The 16020-nt window shown below is 33.1% G+C and overlaps 1 protein-coding gene across 2 annotated transcripts in view; it reads left to right on the forward strand.

Annotated features, from left to right (window-relative positions):
* The window catches only part of LOC118183995 (BTB/POZ domain-containing protein KCTD3), a 213992-nt gene that overhangs the window by 176085 nt on the left and 21887 nt on the right, over window positions 1-16020 (forward strand). For both annotated transcript variants that reach the window (XM_085809348.1, XM_085809349.1), the window contains 2 exons: window positions 1987-2142; window positions 8716-8812. In XM_085809348.1, coding sequence (XP_085665474.1) covers window positions 1987-2142; window positions 8716-8812 — 253 coding nt within the window. The remainder of the gene's footprint in view (window positions 1-1986; window positions 2143-8715; window positions 8813-16020) is intronic.

A 16020-nucleotide genomic window follows, 5' to 3' on the forward strand; every position in this document is an offset into this window, starting at 1 on the left:
TAAAAATCGTAGACAATATGCCTAATGACTCAAAGTTTCTAATATTAATTTGAATATTATCAATTTATAAAAATTTGCTATATCATTGGAACATTTGTTTGTGGCTATTTCTAGTAATTGGTTCATGTGGGTACCAAAACTGCTTTTTTTTTTCTGAATCTTTGTTCAAGCAAAGAAACAGTTTTTTTATAATTTTCGCTTGAAATAGAAAAACTGCTAGTTTCCAGAACAGTTTTGGCTAAATAAGCTTTTAAATAATTGAATTTGCTAACAACGTCAACTGATTTGTTATTGTGCTTCAAGTTCCAGAATGTAAGCCAGTCACTTATCTTTCTGTAATATTTTGGAATTGTTGTTTTAGGTAACTTCACATTAAGCGTTTGCTGAGTATTTGCATCCAAATTAAGTGACGAATTGGTAGAGTCGAAAGAATTATTCTTTCTATTGAAACATTTAGCTATTTGTTTGTCCTGAATCTCCAAGTTAGGATATTTTCTCGGTATTCTTCGTTGGATCTAAGTTCTTTATCAAGATCTTTGGGATCTACTAGCTTTTCTGTTTCAAAGTCTACTATTTTAAGACTTTGAAAGTTGTCAATTAATGGTTCTAAATAAAGCTCAATTTCACTGTCTGTGACAGTTACTTCTGTTTTTGCAGTTTCAGCTTTGAACAAAGTTTAGTAACTGCCACCCTTAATGTTAAATGTTTTTGTATGCACTGTATTAATAGTTCAATGGGCCATTTTACTTTGTGTTTATATGCCTAATTCAAAATTTAATGTGTATATGGTATTCAAATATATTTCAAGTAAATCATATCATATGACACAAAATGCAGATCACCATCCCAGCAGGGATGCCATGTTAAAAAAAATTATTTATTAACTTTTTATTTCATCATACTTCAACAGAAATATTAATACTGAGCCTATTTTTTCTTCCCGGGATGACTGCTCTACACGTACATTGAACTGCAAAATCAAACAAGTAATCCAGAAATGAAGAGGCCACATCTTAGTGAAACACTAAATATATTAAACATAACATTAATAACAAGTTACAATATTAGTCTTAATATTGAGTACATATCTGTGCACCAGCTATTCAAAATGGCATTTCTTTCCCTCTCTTCATGCTTCAAAAAAGGGTCCTAAACTTGAACTGAAACCATGGCCAGAAGAAAGTTGAGGTGTAGCAGACTTCCTGCACATAATTCTGCAGTAAGTGTTTAAGGGCTCTGTTTTTAACATCCTGATTTATCTTTTTTATTTGATTTTCTGTATTACTTCTGAGAATTTAATTTCAATCTTGTAGCTAGTCTTTTGTGTGTGTGTGTGTGTGTTTGTGAGATGATAAATTAATATTTGATGAGTGCTTGAATAGGGAATTCACCATCTATTTTGAAGTCACATGTGCAATGAAGAAAGAGCACTGAAATTTCAATTACATAGAAGATGCCAATATCTGAATTATGTTCACTTAATGTTAACTTTGTTATTATGTTGTTTGGATTATTGAGTGATTTGAAGAATTTCAAAATCTCTTGATAATCTATCTATAAACATATCTCTTTTACTTGTTGATTACTCTTTGGCATGGCACAGCACAAATGAGGGCAGTCTGCACCTTACAATTATAATTTCAACATATAAATTTTTGATAATGAATAGAAGCAGATAAGCAAGAGATGTTATTTAGCTAGCAAGTTAAAAAAAAAAAAAAAAAGAGTGCCTATATAGTATTTATAATCTCAAAGCAATAATATGTAAACCTGCACAGCAATTGAGCAAGAGTTATCACATTGCGGTTACTGCAGGGAAAATGTGGATACCTTGAAGGGTAGGTACTTTAATTGAAAATTAGTAATTTACAGGTTTATTGTTAATTTGTTCCAATTAAGTTTAACTTGATAATAAATTGTCATATTTTTATATCTGACATCTATATAGTGATGATGATAATATATGTGTATATGTGTGTGAATTAGTGTGCTCTGAATATAACCATGCAAGAACATGGAGTGTGACAAGATTTCGTGGAATGATTTCTACACAGCCTGGTTCCACGCCTCTAGCTTCCTTTAAAGTAATCTCTTTAGAAGATATAGAACCAAATATTAGTTACTCAGCTGGAAATGATAGTGGTAAGTGATTTTGTTTCTTAAATTTTAATTAAATATATTTTCCGATGAATAACATTAACATGCATTAAGCATGTATAAAGCAAAGGTTGACACTTTGTGCTTTTATCATAAGAATCTAAACATTAATGAACTATTATAACTTTTAAGTGTATCATATTAAAGTGAGGTAATTGTCTTGCCTTGCTGCAGATTAAATTAGAAAATATATTGTGTGTATGATAATTACTTTTAATGATTATATTACAACCATTAATAGTATGTACTATTAAAATACAAGGTTTCATGTTTTTGATAGCAAAATATTTTCTTTCAAATTAACATAGAGCTTCTAATGAGCAGGTATGCATGCCTTACCAAAATCTTTGCTCTTGTCATTATTCTATTAATAGTGTGTCAACAATTTAAGTATTGTTCAATGATTTTTTTTTTTATTTGCACTGCTGTTTAACTGTGTAAAATGTAAAATTTGTATTTACATCTTCAGATGTCGTGATCACTTTCGTCCATTAATAAGCTGGTGGGGCTATTCAGATACAGATTAAAACCATCGAAGGGCAATTGTTGTAACAATTTATTTCAAGAAACAATCATTTTATTCCCAGTGACCAGGAAGCCATTCTCTCCTTCAAAGCAATTAATTTTTTTGCTTGCTCTTGCTAGCAAAGCTGAGGATTGGAAAATAATTGAATAATTATTCATTTCTGCATACAAATATATGAAGAATGCTCACAATTAATAGAGGTAAAATAAAATAACTGAAAGGAGGAGCAGCAAATTTTATAAAATCATGTTTGAATCAAGAAGCAGTGAAATTTACAAAAATCCGTGCAAGATATGTACAGTTATCAAATCATAAACCAAATCCAAGACTTTGCTTTTAAATAGCCAAAGCAACAAAACTTGGGCAGTTATGAAAAGAAAATCTGTGGCACATTACAGCTGAAAGAAAAGCCATATGATATCAGTTTAATAAAGAATATGCTGTGTTTAAAAAAAAATGAAGTTTTTTTTTTTTTTTTTTTTTTTTTTTTTTTTTTTTTTTTTTTTTTTGAGGGAATTGCTGCACCCAGAATACATAAAATTATTTTCAACATGCAAAATAAAATTGAATTACTACTACTCTTAAAAATTTAGGATGTTTTAAGACTGTACAGTAGATAAAAGGAAAAACTTAAAGGAACTGAATCAATATATATTGACTGTAGTTGACCCTTCAGTTTAGAGAATAGATTTTTTTAACTTTTAATCATGTGGTAGCTTTTTGAGAAAAAGACACTTGGTTAAGTTTTAATGGACAACATTATGTAAAATTCATTTATGATATAAACCGATATCTTCTCTTTCAGTGTTATTCAATAAGTGATTCATTAAGGTTTTCCTAGATTGTTTCAGAATTAAATAGTTTTATTTTTTAAATTAAAAATTTGAAAAATTCACTCCCTTTTGATCAGATTAGGCTATTCCTTTCATCAAGGAATCTCAAAAGTTCCCACCTTCCTTTGCAAAATAGATGATATGAGTATAATTCAGTAACTATTGCTGGATTGGAGTTCAGTGTCTGTTGTTTGATTCTTAACTTCCCATGTTAAGTGTCAGTTAGACCTAAGTACCTGTAAAATAAATTGCATAATTTAGACACATATAAATGTATTACTATGTATTATGGGGACTTAACTGTGAAATAATGAAATTAACTAAGAAATAAATAAAAAATATTTTAGTTTTATAATCTAATTGCTCAGTTAGCAATCATTCAAGATGAAGTGGAAGAAAAAATGTACAAAACCATGAAGAAAAAGAGAAAGCTATGCTTGCATAAGCACATTACAAGATTCGTTACTAGGCAACATTGGAGAAAGGAAAAGGTATGCACCACTGCAGCAATCTGGTGCCAACACCATGCATTTAAGTTAGACAAAATTAATATGGATAAAATAATTAAAAATGGCTTCCACATACACATAAACTATCCTTATGTCTAAACTATATTCTAAGCTGGCTGATCCTTGTGCCCCAATATTTATGAAACGTCTTGAGTGTGGAAAAATCATTTTATAGTTAGCTCTTCTGTCATACCATAAACAAACTATTTTTCAGACTTCCTATTTGCAAATATCAGAATCAACAGAAATAAACAAGCAGTTATATGCATTAGTGATGTAAATCTATTCCATCTTGCCGTTCATTGGTTTAATTTTGTATCTTATCTTTTACATCATCTGAAGTTGCACCCTCATCTTTTTGGGTATATCAGTAAGACATGATCTGTTTCTCTTGGTCCATTGTCCCTTTTTCCCGATCTGCTCCACAATCTATGCGTTCTTTGAGTGGCAGCTTTAAAACACCTTGGAAATAGACCTCAGCATTCTGTATTTGTTGAATTTGTCCTTGCAATTTAGCTATTTTAAGATTTTGCATGGTCACAATCTGTTGAAACACATTTTAACCTTTCTATAAAAAGTTTTATTAAGTGTCAATTAAGAGATTGTATTAAGAGAGAATTTCTTCTACAAGGTAACCAAAAAAGTTCTTGCTGTTTTGGACAGTCAGAATGAAAAGTCATAAAACAAATAATAATCACTGCTAATCCTCAAAGTAATCACCATTGGCATCCAGTGCTTTTGCCAGCGAATGGCCAGTTGTGCGATGCCATTGCGGTAAAACAGAGAAGTCTTGGACACAAAGAAGTCCGTGATGGGCGTTTTCAAGGTCTGGCTGGTTGTTGAAGGATTTCCCATGAAAGTGGTTGTCCAGGGAATGAAAAAAGTGGTATACTGTTGGTGCGAGGCCCGGGAGGTATGATGGATAGTGGAGTGTCTCCCAAACCAGTCGCTGGATGGTATCCCTGGCCTCCTGAGCCACATGCAGCTTTTCATTGTCATAGGAAGAGTACAACCTTATGACTGACCAATGCGGGCTCTTTATGCATCAATGCCTCATGCACACTTTCCAATTGCTGCGAGTACAGGCATTCCATGATGGTTTGGTCCACTGGGAGGAGCTCATAGTGCACCATGTGACAACTAGTCCACCAGACACAGAGCATGATCTTGCGTGGCTTCGAAGTGTGAGGTAAAGGGTCCCGTGGTGACAACCAATGTCTGGAATGTCTGGGTGTGTCATACTGGACCCACCTTTCATCACTGGTGAGTACTCAATCAAATATGGATGCATTGCTGTGCCGAGTAGGTAATGACAAACAGCCAGCAACACGCTGTTGCTTGTTTGCATTGGACAGTGAGTGGGGTACCCCCTTGCTCAGCTTGTATGCCTTTCCTGTGCGATGCAAATGGACTCTGATTATTTCATCTGATACCTCGAAATGTGCAGCAAGCTCACCACATGTGTGGCTATTGTCACTCTCTATGGCTGCTCTCATGGCCTCATCATCCAGCGCTTATAGCTGACTGCTGCATAGTGCAGCACTAAGAGACATATCCCCTGACCTGAACTTCTGGAACTATTGCCTGGCAGATTGTTCATTAATGGTATCATCCCCGAAGACCTGGCAAATGTGGTGATTTGATTCTGCTGCTGGCAGGCCCAATTTAAAATCATACAGCAAACAACTCCGAACGACTGCCTTTGACGCGTCCATTTCAATCAGTTGCTGTGTGAGTTATCTTTGAAGTACCGATGCAACACGCTTTTATACTCTTGGTTAATGTCCGGACTCCCGTTCTAAACACTTCATCGTCAGGTTTGGTGACTATTTTTATGTTGAGGTTTACTCGTCCAATGTCGTATCAGAAACAGCAGGAACTTTTTTGGTTACCTTGTATATCGTCTAAGCATTCTGCTGAATTTTGCGAGAATTCTATGGACTCTATGTCCTTACACTGTTGTATGCACCTATCCTGTTTTTGTGTCTTTGCTGGGTATGTTTTGCTCCCAGTGTCTTCTGGCCAGTTTAACTCATCTGACATCGAAGACATAGCACATTGTGCTTGTACTGCACACTTTGCCATATAGGATATGTTATTCTATTCAGGAAACCACCACATGCTCCGTTAGGAGAGCAAGAAGCACCGTGGGTGTCCTTTCATAAGCTGGTACCCTGGGGTTCTCACCGAACTTACTACTTAGCTAGCAAATTTTGACCGCCTTCCTCTTAACCCATTAGCCGCTGGTGTTGCGTTTACGCAACGGTCAAAATAAATGCGAATATAAACCTAACTACCTAAGATATTTTATACCAGCAGATGATTTTGTGTAGGGAATATGATGAAGATTATTTCTGTAAAAAAATATTTGTCTTCAACAATAATTTTGTTTATAATAATTAATCTCATACTTTAAGCAAAATTTTTGACCGGGTATTTTTGTTCAAAATATTTAACGAAAGAATCGCCGTCTTTATTAATGATCTATTTTTAGTCAAGGTCACCGTTTATCAGAACATTACATCAGTGAAATGTTTATATTTGTGTTGGGAAGGAAGGGAAAACAGGTGTTGCGCTGACGCAATGTCAGCAGGAAATGGGTACTCAATCTCCTTTTTCACTCATTCCTTTCGATGTTCTGGTTGTTTAAAAATGCCTAGAACGAGGTGTCTTACATTAGAAGAAGCTCTTCAAAGATTTTTTGATGAAGAAACAGATAATGATAATGTTAATAATAACCAGAATGAAACTGATATTGTTGTTGTTCCCCCAGAAATTGCAGAAACTAGTGACGAAGAAGAAAGGAATGACAATGTTTTAAATAATGATAATGATATTTTACCAAATTATACTGCTGGGGAAGTTGAAATTCACGTAAGAAGTAAGTTTCAGCCTTCTAAAAGCAGTTATAGTCATACTAAAAAGTTTAAAAAGCAGAAGACTGAAATCTTGAAGTGGATAGAAAGGGAACTGTTAGTTATGTCTCAGGAAAAACATGAAAAAAGAGATAGAAGAGAAATTATAAAAGACAAAATACAAGGTAAAACTAGTGCAAAGATTTTTGATTTTCTTTTTGGTTTAGAAATTTACTCTCTTCTCATTGAACAGACAAATATATACGCACAGGGGGGGGAACCAGAATATATTGCATTTGAAGCCTATATGAGAAGATTTATTGGAATATTATTGCTTACAGGATATCATTCTTTACCTCAAGATAAAATGTATTGGTCTTTTGATAAGGACATTTCTGTTCCTATTGTATGAGAATCGATATCACATTTGCAGTACAGGAATATGAAGCAGAACTTGCATTTGGCAATAGTCAAATTGACAATACTAATAAATTATATGAGGTGAGACCGTATCTAAATTTACTAAATATCACCACTTTTTACTACTGGAAATATAAAGTCTCTTTTAGATTTCAGACGCGAGAATGCATTCTTCCTTTTGAAAACTCCTATTGGGAGTGTAGAATTAGCCAGAAATAGATCAGCAACAGGAAGACCTAGTAAATTCAGCATTCAAAAACCATTGCATGGAGATGGTAGACATTTTATCGTAAAGTCCGTTGATAACAAAAGACTTTGTTGTAAAGAGTACAATAGCCAGAGTGTTTATAGATGCAAAGTATGTAATGTAGCTTTACATCATGATTGTAATCAAGCTTTTCATGCTTAAATCTTTCAGTTGAAATAATCTGTATTTGTAAAAGAAATACAATGTATATTTTAATATTAAATTAATTACAAGTAAGTGATTTGTAGATTTATAAAACGTTACACAGCTAAAAAGTAATCCTGCGCTCCACTCAAAAAAAAAAAAAATCACACGAGTACAGTCCTACTCACTAAACATCCGTAGTCTTATTCCGCTGACGTTGCGCGAACGCAACACTCGGTTTTTCCACAGGTAAGAGCATTTTTTTTATTTTCAATCTAAATTTATGTTATAAATGCTTAATTTAATACTTGTTATTATTTTCATGAGAAAAGAAACATTCTTTGTAGTTTTGGCGGTTAATGGGTTAAGAGGGATCCCCGAGACCACGACAAAGTAAAGCTCAACTGGAAAGCGTATAGCAAAAAGATCACCAGCTGACAATTGCCCTTACCGTATTGGACGACACCTGACTCTCTAGGAGATATGTTAAACTGACTCAGTGTTCATAGAGACAGTCCTTTCGCATCACTCGTAGAACAAAAAATTTACTATGTAATCGCTTTCAATCGCTTATGACTTTCAGGATATGTACGTACGATGTAGACGTACATGAAAAACCATTTCTTTAGGGAAAGCCTGTGAGGAAAAAGCTTCGAGCAAAACATTTTCATCTCGATTGCAAAATGTGCTGTGCAGCCAACCAGGACATTAGTTTCTGTTTTGACTAAGAACCATCCAATGGTGAGAGGAGAAGCTCAGTTCTCACAAAAGTTTCTGCTAGATGTGAAAACTGCATTATAAAGTCATTTCATGCCCTTTGTAATGAAAAACCATACTTCAAATTACTATGCTAGGTATTTAGAATAATTTTTTAAGCACTCAATGAACTGCAGCCTTTAATTCATGTTTTGATGAAATACATGCTTAGTTTTTATAACCTGACTGAAATTTGCCAAGGCAACTTATTACAATGATTTGTTGCAAGAATTGGCATTTATATTTATACTATTCTTTTAATTTTTAGGACCATATGGAGAGCAAGATGATGAACAAGTTTTTATTCAAAAAGTTGTTCCTGAGACAGATCAACTTTATGTCCGTTATGCTTCTACTGGAAAAAGGTCACAATTAATGATTTTATCATATCCTTGAAAAGTTAAAGAATAAAAAGATATACGACCCCCCTTGAGAGTTTTAAGATCTTCTAGATTAAGGACCTGTTATCTTCTCCTGAAGCAAATTGTGTAAAAATTTTTTAATATGAGGAGTAAATTAAAATCAGCTGAGCTCTATTGATTTGACATATTAAATGTGAAATACATCAATCAAATCTAACTTGTGTATAGAAGCTTTTTCCGGGGGGGGATTTAGTAAAATACGAAAAAGGGAGTAATTATCAGTGGTATGTATATTATTTTTTCCTTTGAGTAATGAGATGTGTCTATCAAATCATGTGCAGTTGTGTGGTGCATGATCCAAGGTATGTTATTCATTCCTGAAGGATTAAGTTTTGTTTTTAGTTCCTAAAGGAATGAAATATACAATTTGGAAAAACCATAGATGCTGAACCTTTTGCAAAATGGTTATTAAAGCAACAATACTGGAAATAATTATTCTTTCCACTTTTGTTACATTGTGGATCACTGGATGATAAGAAGGGCATCAATTGTTATTGCTGTAGTGACTGCGAAATAAAAATTATCCTTTTTTCCCCATTTTTTTAATATATGCCATTAATACTTATATTTTAGCTTGGATATATTCAGGAACCCAGTTATTTGATAACTGTTACTATTGATAAAGCTTTTAAAACATTTTCTGCATTTCCCTGAATGAAGTAAATTTTTCCAATACAACAGTCCTTTGGTCATCACCTCTCTTCTCTTAATTATTAAAAAGGTATGATTCTCCATAGATTAACTTTAAGCAGTTTTATCTGTTATGAATAATATTTATAATTTAGTTTTAGGACCAAATATTCTACCTGTTGGAAAATCTATCCTGCTTTATAGGATTTTAACTCAATGTAATTTAATATCCACATAGTTTATGTCACAAGTGCTTTGGAATTTCTCTTTAGAGAGCATACGGAATGGTTTTGATCGTCATTGTCCATGCCACATTAAATATTTTCACCGCATTCATCAAGAACTTTAATGAGATATATACATTAAATAATTTAATATACATTAAAAATTGTTCTTTATTTCAAGACTTCAAACATATGCTACTCGACAGATGTTCTCTGTTTTCTCTGCACTACTATAAAATCTTATCCTTAAGGTTGCTATATTTATTGGTAGCAATGCGGGCACAGGCTGCACTCCTTATCGCTATCACCACAGTTTCCCGCAGTTCCTCTGATGGCAACTCAAAAGAATGATGTCATAGCATCAAATATTTTAGAGGATCCATACTATCACGGTTTCCTCTCTCTGAGTAACAGAATTAAGCTGTAAAATTAGAAGAGATCAAATGTGATTCAACATATGACAAGGTTATAATGCACATACATAAAAATAAAAGAACAATAAATATCTCACAAATTAAAAATTTCTAAATTGTAATGTAAGAAGTACGTTTCTTTGAGAAATGTAAAAGTCTGCCTGATCTCATGACAGTTTGTGTCCTAAACAGTACGGTAGCAAATTTGTTTATTTGGTTTGCTGAACAGATATTGCTGAAGGCAAATAGGCTGGTTTTACATAGTCTATAGATGCAATGGATATAAAAGCCCTAAAACACAACAGTAGTTTACTTGGTCGATAATAAGTATACATGTGTACACGATTTCAAAACAGAACTTGCATAATATGTATCTTGACAGTGTGCAGATGTCACTGTTGGGTTTAGTTGTTGCATTCTGTGGTGGAGACTAGTGATGAATTGAGTGCCATCATATGCAGGTATCTTAGATGTCATTGTCATATTACTAGGCAGCCTGACAGTTATGCCATACACCAGTCCCATGCAAGATCTCTACAAATCCTCCTTGATGGCTCTCCCAGTACCAAGTAGAACAACTGGAATATTTCGGTCCACTTATTAGTCGTGGGACCCTCAAAAAGGAATTTTAAATGTCATTTAAAGCATTCAGCAGTGCCATTTGACATTGGATGATAGGCTGCCATTGTAATTCTGTTTGTATTCTGAATGCGTGTAAACTTTGCAGCCATTACAGATCTCATCTGAGAACCTTGGTCTGTTGTCATATGCAGCTAAAATGAGATATCCATGTGTTGAAAAAAGCTCTCCATTTTCATATTGGGGATAGGAGTGGCTTCAGGCCATCTGGAAAATAAATCTGTTAAAGAGTCAAGGGGTTCATGTTACCTTTTGATGGCAATAACTGGCCAATAATATGATGCTTCATAATGGGCCATATGTAATGAGAACCAATGAGTTTTATTGTAGCTGCTATTTCTGGATGTGATAGATTAGTAGGATGATGTCTGAGGAAGGAATTTAGAATAAAAGGACGAGGAATGACTGTAGAGAGGTCATAAAGAATATTGGTCTGAATTCCAGCTTGAAAACTGAAGAATTGTTTTCGAAAAGGTTTTGTACCTCTGGATCATGCTGCTGATCTTTAGAAGATTTGTCAAAATTCAAAAATTGAGATTTTGTTATGGAATCAATTCTTGAAAGAGCATCAGAAATGACACTTTAAGAACCATGCTTATGCCTGTGGTATTATTAGGATACTGGAAAATAAACTCTAAATGTATTTAGTGTTTATTTTCTAATATTAATAAATCTGAAATAATTAGGGTAATAATGACATGGTGTTATTGCTAAGCTGAACATTTGTGAGGGTTCTGCTTAAAAGCGTATATTAATGGTTTTTGATCCATATAAATTTGAAAATTCATGCCCTCAAACATGGTTTAGAATTTCTTAATTCCAGAATAACTTATCAAATGTGGACCATTTCTGTTGACTTGTATTGAGTTTCATAGATAAAAATGCCTTACCTTCCCATGTTTCTTGAGGCAACTGCATAAAAGTGCCACGTATTGCGATGTCTGAATCATTTACCCATATGCTTAACTGGACTCAGGTAATAGGATGTATATAGCCAGAGCAATGCCAATTTTGGCAGCAATAAAGCCTTGCTCAGCATTTTCATTCCAATTTAACTGTGAGGAATGAATCCTGAAAATGAGAACAAGATTTCTTTTTATTGATATGTCCTTCTAGCAATTCTGAGGCCCACCAGTGGTCGAGTAGTAAAGTCGCTAGACACTATTAAATTCGGTCCAAGATTCAAATCCTATGAATGGGCTGGCTGCATTGGCATTTTCATGTTTTTTCCTATGTGTAATGTATATACAAGCCAGTTTCTCTATAAAAGTCCTCCATGAAAACATCCTTTCCCTTAAGCAGATAGACCTCGAAAGCTTTGCTATATAATCAAACACACCAACACCTTTTGGCAGTTTTATTAAAGTAGAAAGAATGTCTACTGCTTTAGGTATGAAACATCTATTAAAAGTTAAATATGCCTAGAAGTTGGTGAAGCTGTGTAAGGAGGATTAGTTGAGGGAAGTCTGAATTACATTCGATTTTATCAAAGAGAGGTTCCATTCTTCTTTCACTAAAGTGAAAAACCAAAAAATCAGTAGATGTTTGACCAAAGGTGCATTTTGCGACATTTATACAAAGTCCTTGTACCTAAATTTTAAAATTAAGGCTTTCAACTGCCTTATTTTCTTCAGGATCTTTGAAAGATATGAGTAGATCATCGATGAAAGAATAAACATCCTCTAAATTTCATGCGACTTCATCTGTAAAATGTCGAAAAGTTGTGGATGCATTTATGTAAGCCATTTATTTCTTTCGTAACATGTTTATCTTCCCTTTATTTTGTCTAATTTTCACTATACATAAGCATGGAAAATATGAAATATGCTTCTAATCTTATCACAAGGACAGACATTATATAAAAGGATTTTTTTTTATTATTAAATAAATTGAAAACTGGCATTTCAAAAGATTCTTCAAATATATCTTAATGCATCATGCACATGGCTAGAACTAGGCATTTTCCCACCTGATGCAATCTCTGTGGATTCTAAATTCTGCTTCCAATGCCTAATCTAATTTCTAAAAGTTTTGCCATTTCTAGATTTTGTTACTGAAAAATTCTGCCACAACAGCTCTGTAACCGACCCATACCATATATATTTCATATTTCTTGTGCATGTTCATGTTACTAAAGAAATAAAATTAGCAACTTTTTCTATACATTCTAAATGCATTTAGTTTTCTAGAATAGCAGAAATCTTTAATCAAATCCAAAAATTCTAAAATGAAAAGAAATTAGTTGGAAAAAGAAAATGTATACCCAGTTGTGTATGATTTCAGCCTTTAATATAATTTCCCATTTCTGTTTTCTCACCAGAATGCAAATAGACAGCTTTTAAACTGAGGTTTTCGGAGTGTAAGACGACCTCCACTTACTTGCTCACTGCATTAGTTCCTACCAGCTCTGATAACTTTTAATTATTTGTCTTTGCTACATTTATTGCTGCCGAAATTGATTTTTGTTATGATCATAAAGTTACTGAGCCAGCTTAAACTAAAATTGAATTGCATAGTCTTTGATCATTAGTCCACATTTTTAGTTTGAAATTGAACTCTTCTTGTTTAATTACATCATCATGAGCTGTGATTTTGTTATGATCATAGAGTTACTGAGCCAGCATAAACTAAAATTAAATTGTATAATCTTTGACCACTAATCCACATTTTTAGTTTGAAATTAGACTCTTCTTGTTTAATTACATCATCATGAGCTGTAATTGATTTTATTACCATAAGAACATGCCTTAATGTTATGAGTCCATTTTAAATTAGAGACTTATTTAAACCGTCATCTGAATTTGTAGTTACTTTCAAATATAGCGATAATTTCCTTCAAGTCTGTCAGGGCTGGGTGGAGGTTGGACTAAGTAACTTTTACCAGATCAAGTAAACCCTCATAGATGCATTGGGGAGAGGTTGACAAGTTAGGAGATAAAGCACACAGAAACTAGTGAGAACACTTGTTTTCTAATGAGAAAAATTTCTAATTGTTAGAAAACATGCTTAAAGAGAAGGGAGCAAAAAATTAGCCAAAAATGTCTGAGAAAGCTTCAATTTAAAAGACGCATAAATATTTTGTTTGTCAAAATATTATGCAAAATGTCAGAAAATGCAAATATGTCCAACTATAGTGTTGTTGACTATAGTACAAAACTATAGTACAAAACATTTATGTGTTTAAGAATCAATGTCAGTTATTGTTTAAGAATGAACATGTATTTTAAACTGTGGACGCTTGCTAGCCAGAATATCTGGTATCTCTCTTACTAAGACAGTAGAAGTTCGCGGTTAAATACCACTCTTCCTCATTGGCATTTAGACGCGATTCTAAAACTACGTTCTGGCCGGAAGTGGTAAGTAAATTAAGAAGCAATAGGAAAGGAAGTTTAACTCAAAATTTAACTGTTAGTAAAATTAACATAATCCTTATAAAGTATTGTTAAAAAATAAATAAAATTTTCTGGTCATGTAAATCCATGATGACTAATGCTATCTAAGAACCTAATTTAATTATTTATAACTAACTGCGTAGCCTTATAAATGATCTCTGCATATTAAGCAGGCTATTGTGTTTTATTAATCCTTATATCCTTATTGTATTCACAAGGTAAAACACAAAAATATAAAAATTCATGTAAAACTTATTCCCTGCATTCAGTGAGACTTAAAGCAATAGAAAACAACTTATCAGCTCTGGTGCTTTAGTAGGTTATTGGAACCTTACAGTATATTAACTAGGTTAAAACCCCCGGAACTCTACACAGAGCTACAAAACTAACTGCATCAGACAGACCTTAACTAAATTTCAAAACTTGCGAACCGTGCCTACATCGGCCCTTTTAGGTTTGTTCTGATTAGCAGGTCTCTCTCTAGGCAAGCAGCAGTGGTGACAATATACAGTCTTTTGTTATGAATCATGTTGATTATGATTTTATGTCTCATTTTAACCTTTCTTGCTTGACATAAAATCTACAAAACCTCTAGACTGAGCAAGTATGTGTCAAAATGAAACATTAAAAAAAAGTCAATATAAAGCTAACTAACTATTAGTAAAACATAAATAAAATGTCACTTATTTTCTATCAAATATGTCCAACTATTATAAGTGTAAAATATTTAATGCTACTTGATAAATTTCATAAAGTTTATTTTATTCTCAAACCTATTAATAATTATGTTAATTAAGTTATGTTTAATAATAATGCATCCTACTTACGGATCAATTTTATTTTTAGGATGGTATTACAAAAGTGAAGTTCAGGTATACATAATATTTAACTGAATTTATTCAGTCCGCATTTGCTCATAGGTTCTTAATTTTTTCCATTAATGGTCCTTAAAAGTCTTTAAAAGTACTTAATTTCTGTGTGCAGAAATGTGTACTAACCCTTAGCTTTAGGTTTGCTATTTTTAAGTGATCTGGAGCTAACCGCGTTGTGTTTATTAGGTTGGTTAGGATATGGTTATTTGCCAATATAATTCTTTGAAAATTTTGTGATAATGTGTATCACTAAAAATAGTGGTACTGAATAAATATCTGCAGTTTTCATGCAGCCAACCATTTGAAACTGCATTTTGAAATCTTCGAGATGTCTGCTGTGAACATCGGGCACCAATTTAAGACAAGAGGAAATCTACTCCAAGAATTGGTTTACTAACATTTGCTATTATAAAAGTATAAGTAAACTGCTGCCTTAAATTGAATTCCAAAGAAAGTGGGTTTTTTTTTTTTTTTTTTTTTTTTTTTTTTTTTTTTACACCATAAACATGAATAGTTACTCACGGAACAAACAGCCGGTGTGAAATCTGATGCACATGTAATCTTTGCTACTTTCTTTTCTCTGCCATGAACAAGGTTTGGGATACTTGTTTTCTACAATTTTTTACAAAATGCCTATCATAGTAGCAATTAGAATAATTTCTCCTTTTGAAACTTCTTTAATGTGGTCTCTGCAATTTGGCAAGCGACCACAAGAAAAGGAAATATGATCAATAAATTTGTTTAATTTCTCTATTTCTATAAATAATTCATCCTCAGTAGATTGATTGACTGTGTGGGAAATAATGCAAGTCCTTTGGGTTGGATTTACTTTTACGATTCTGTCTGCAACTTCTGCAGCTTTGTCTAAAGTTAAACCATAATCTGTTGCGAAAATATGCTGAATGATCGAAGGTAAATGCTGAAGGAATAATTCTGACAAGTTACCATTAAACATTTCAGAATTCTGCTTGACGTTTCATA

This window comes from Stegodyphus dumicola, chromosome X2 (genome assembly GCF_044657685.1).
Source record: "Stegodyphus dumicola isolate Sdum_Otavi_A_Nest chromosome X2, ASM4465768v1".
Classification (NCBI taxonomy): domain Eukaryota; kingdom Metazoa; phylum Arthropoda; class Arachnida; order Araneae; family Eresidae; genus Stegodyphus; species Stegodyphus dumicola.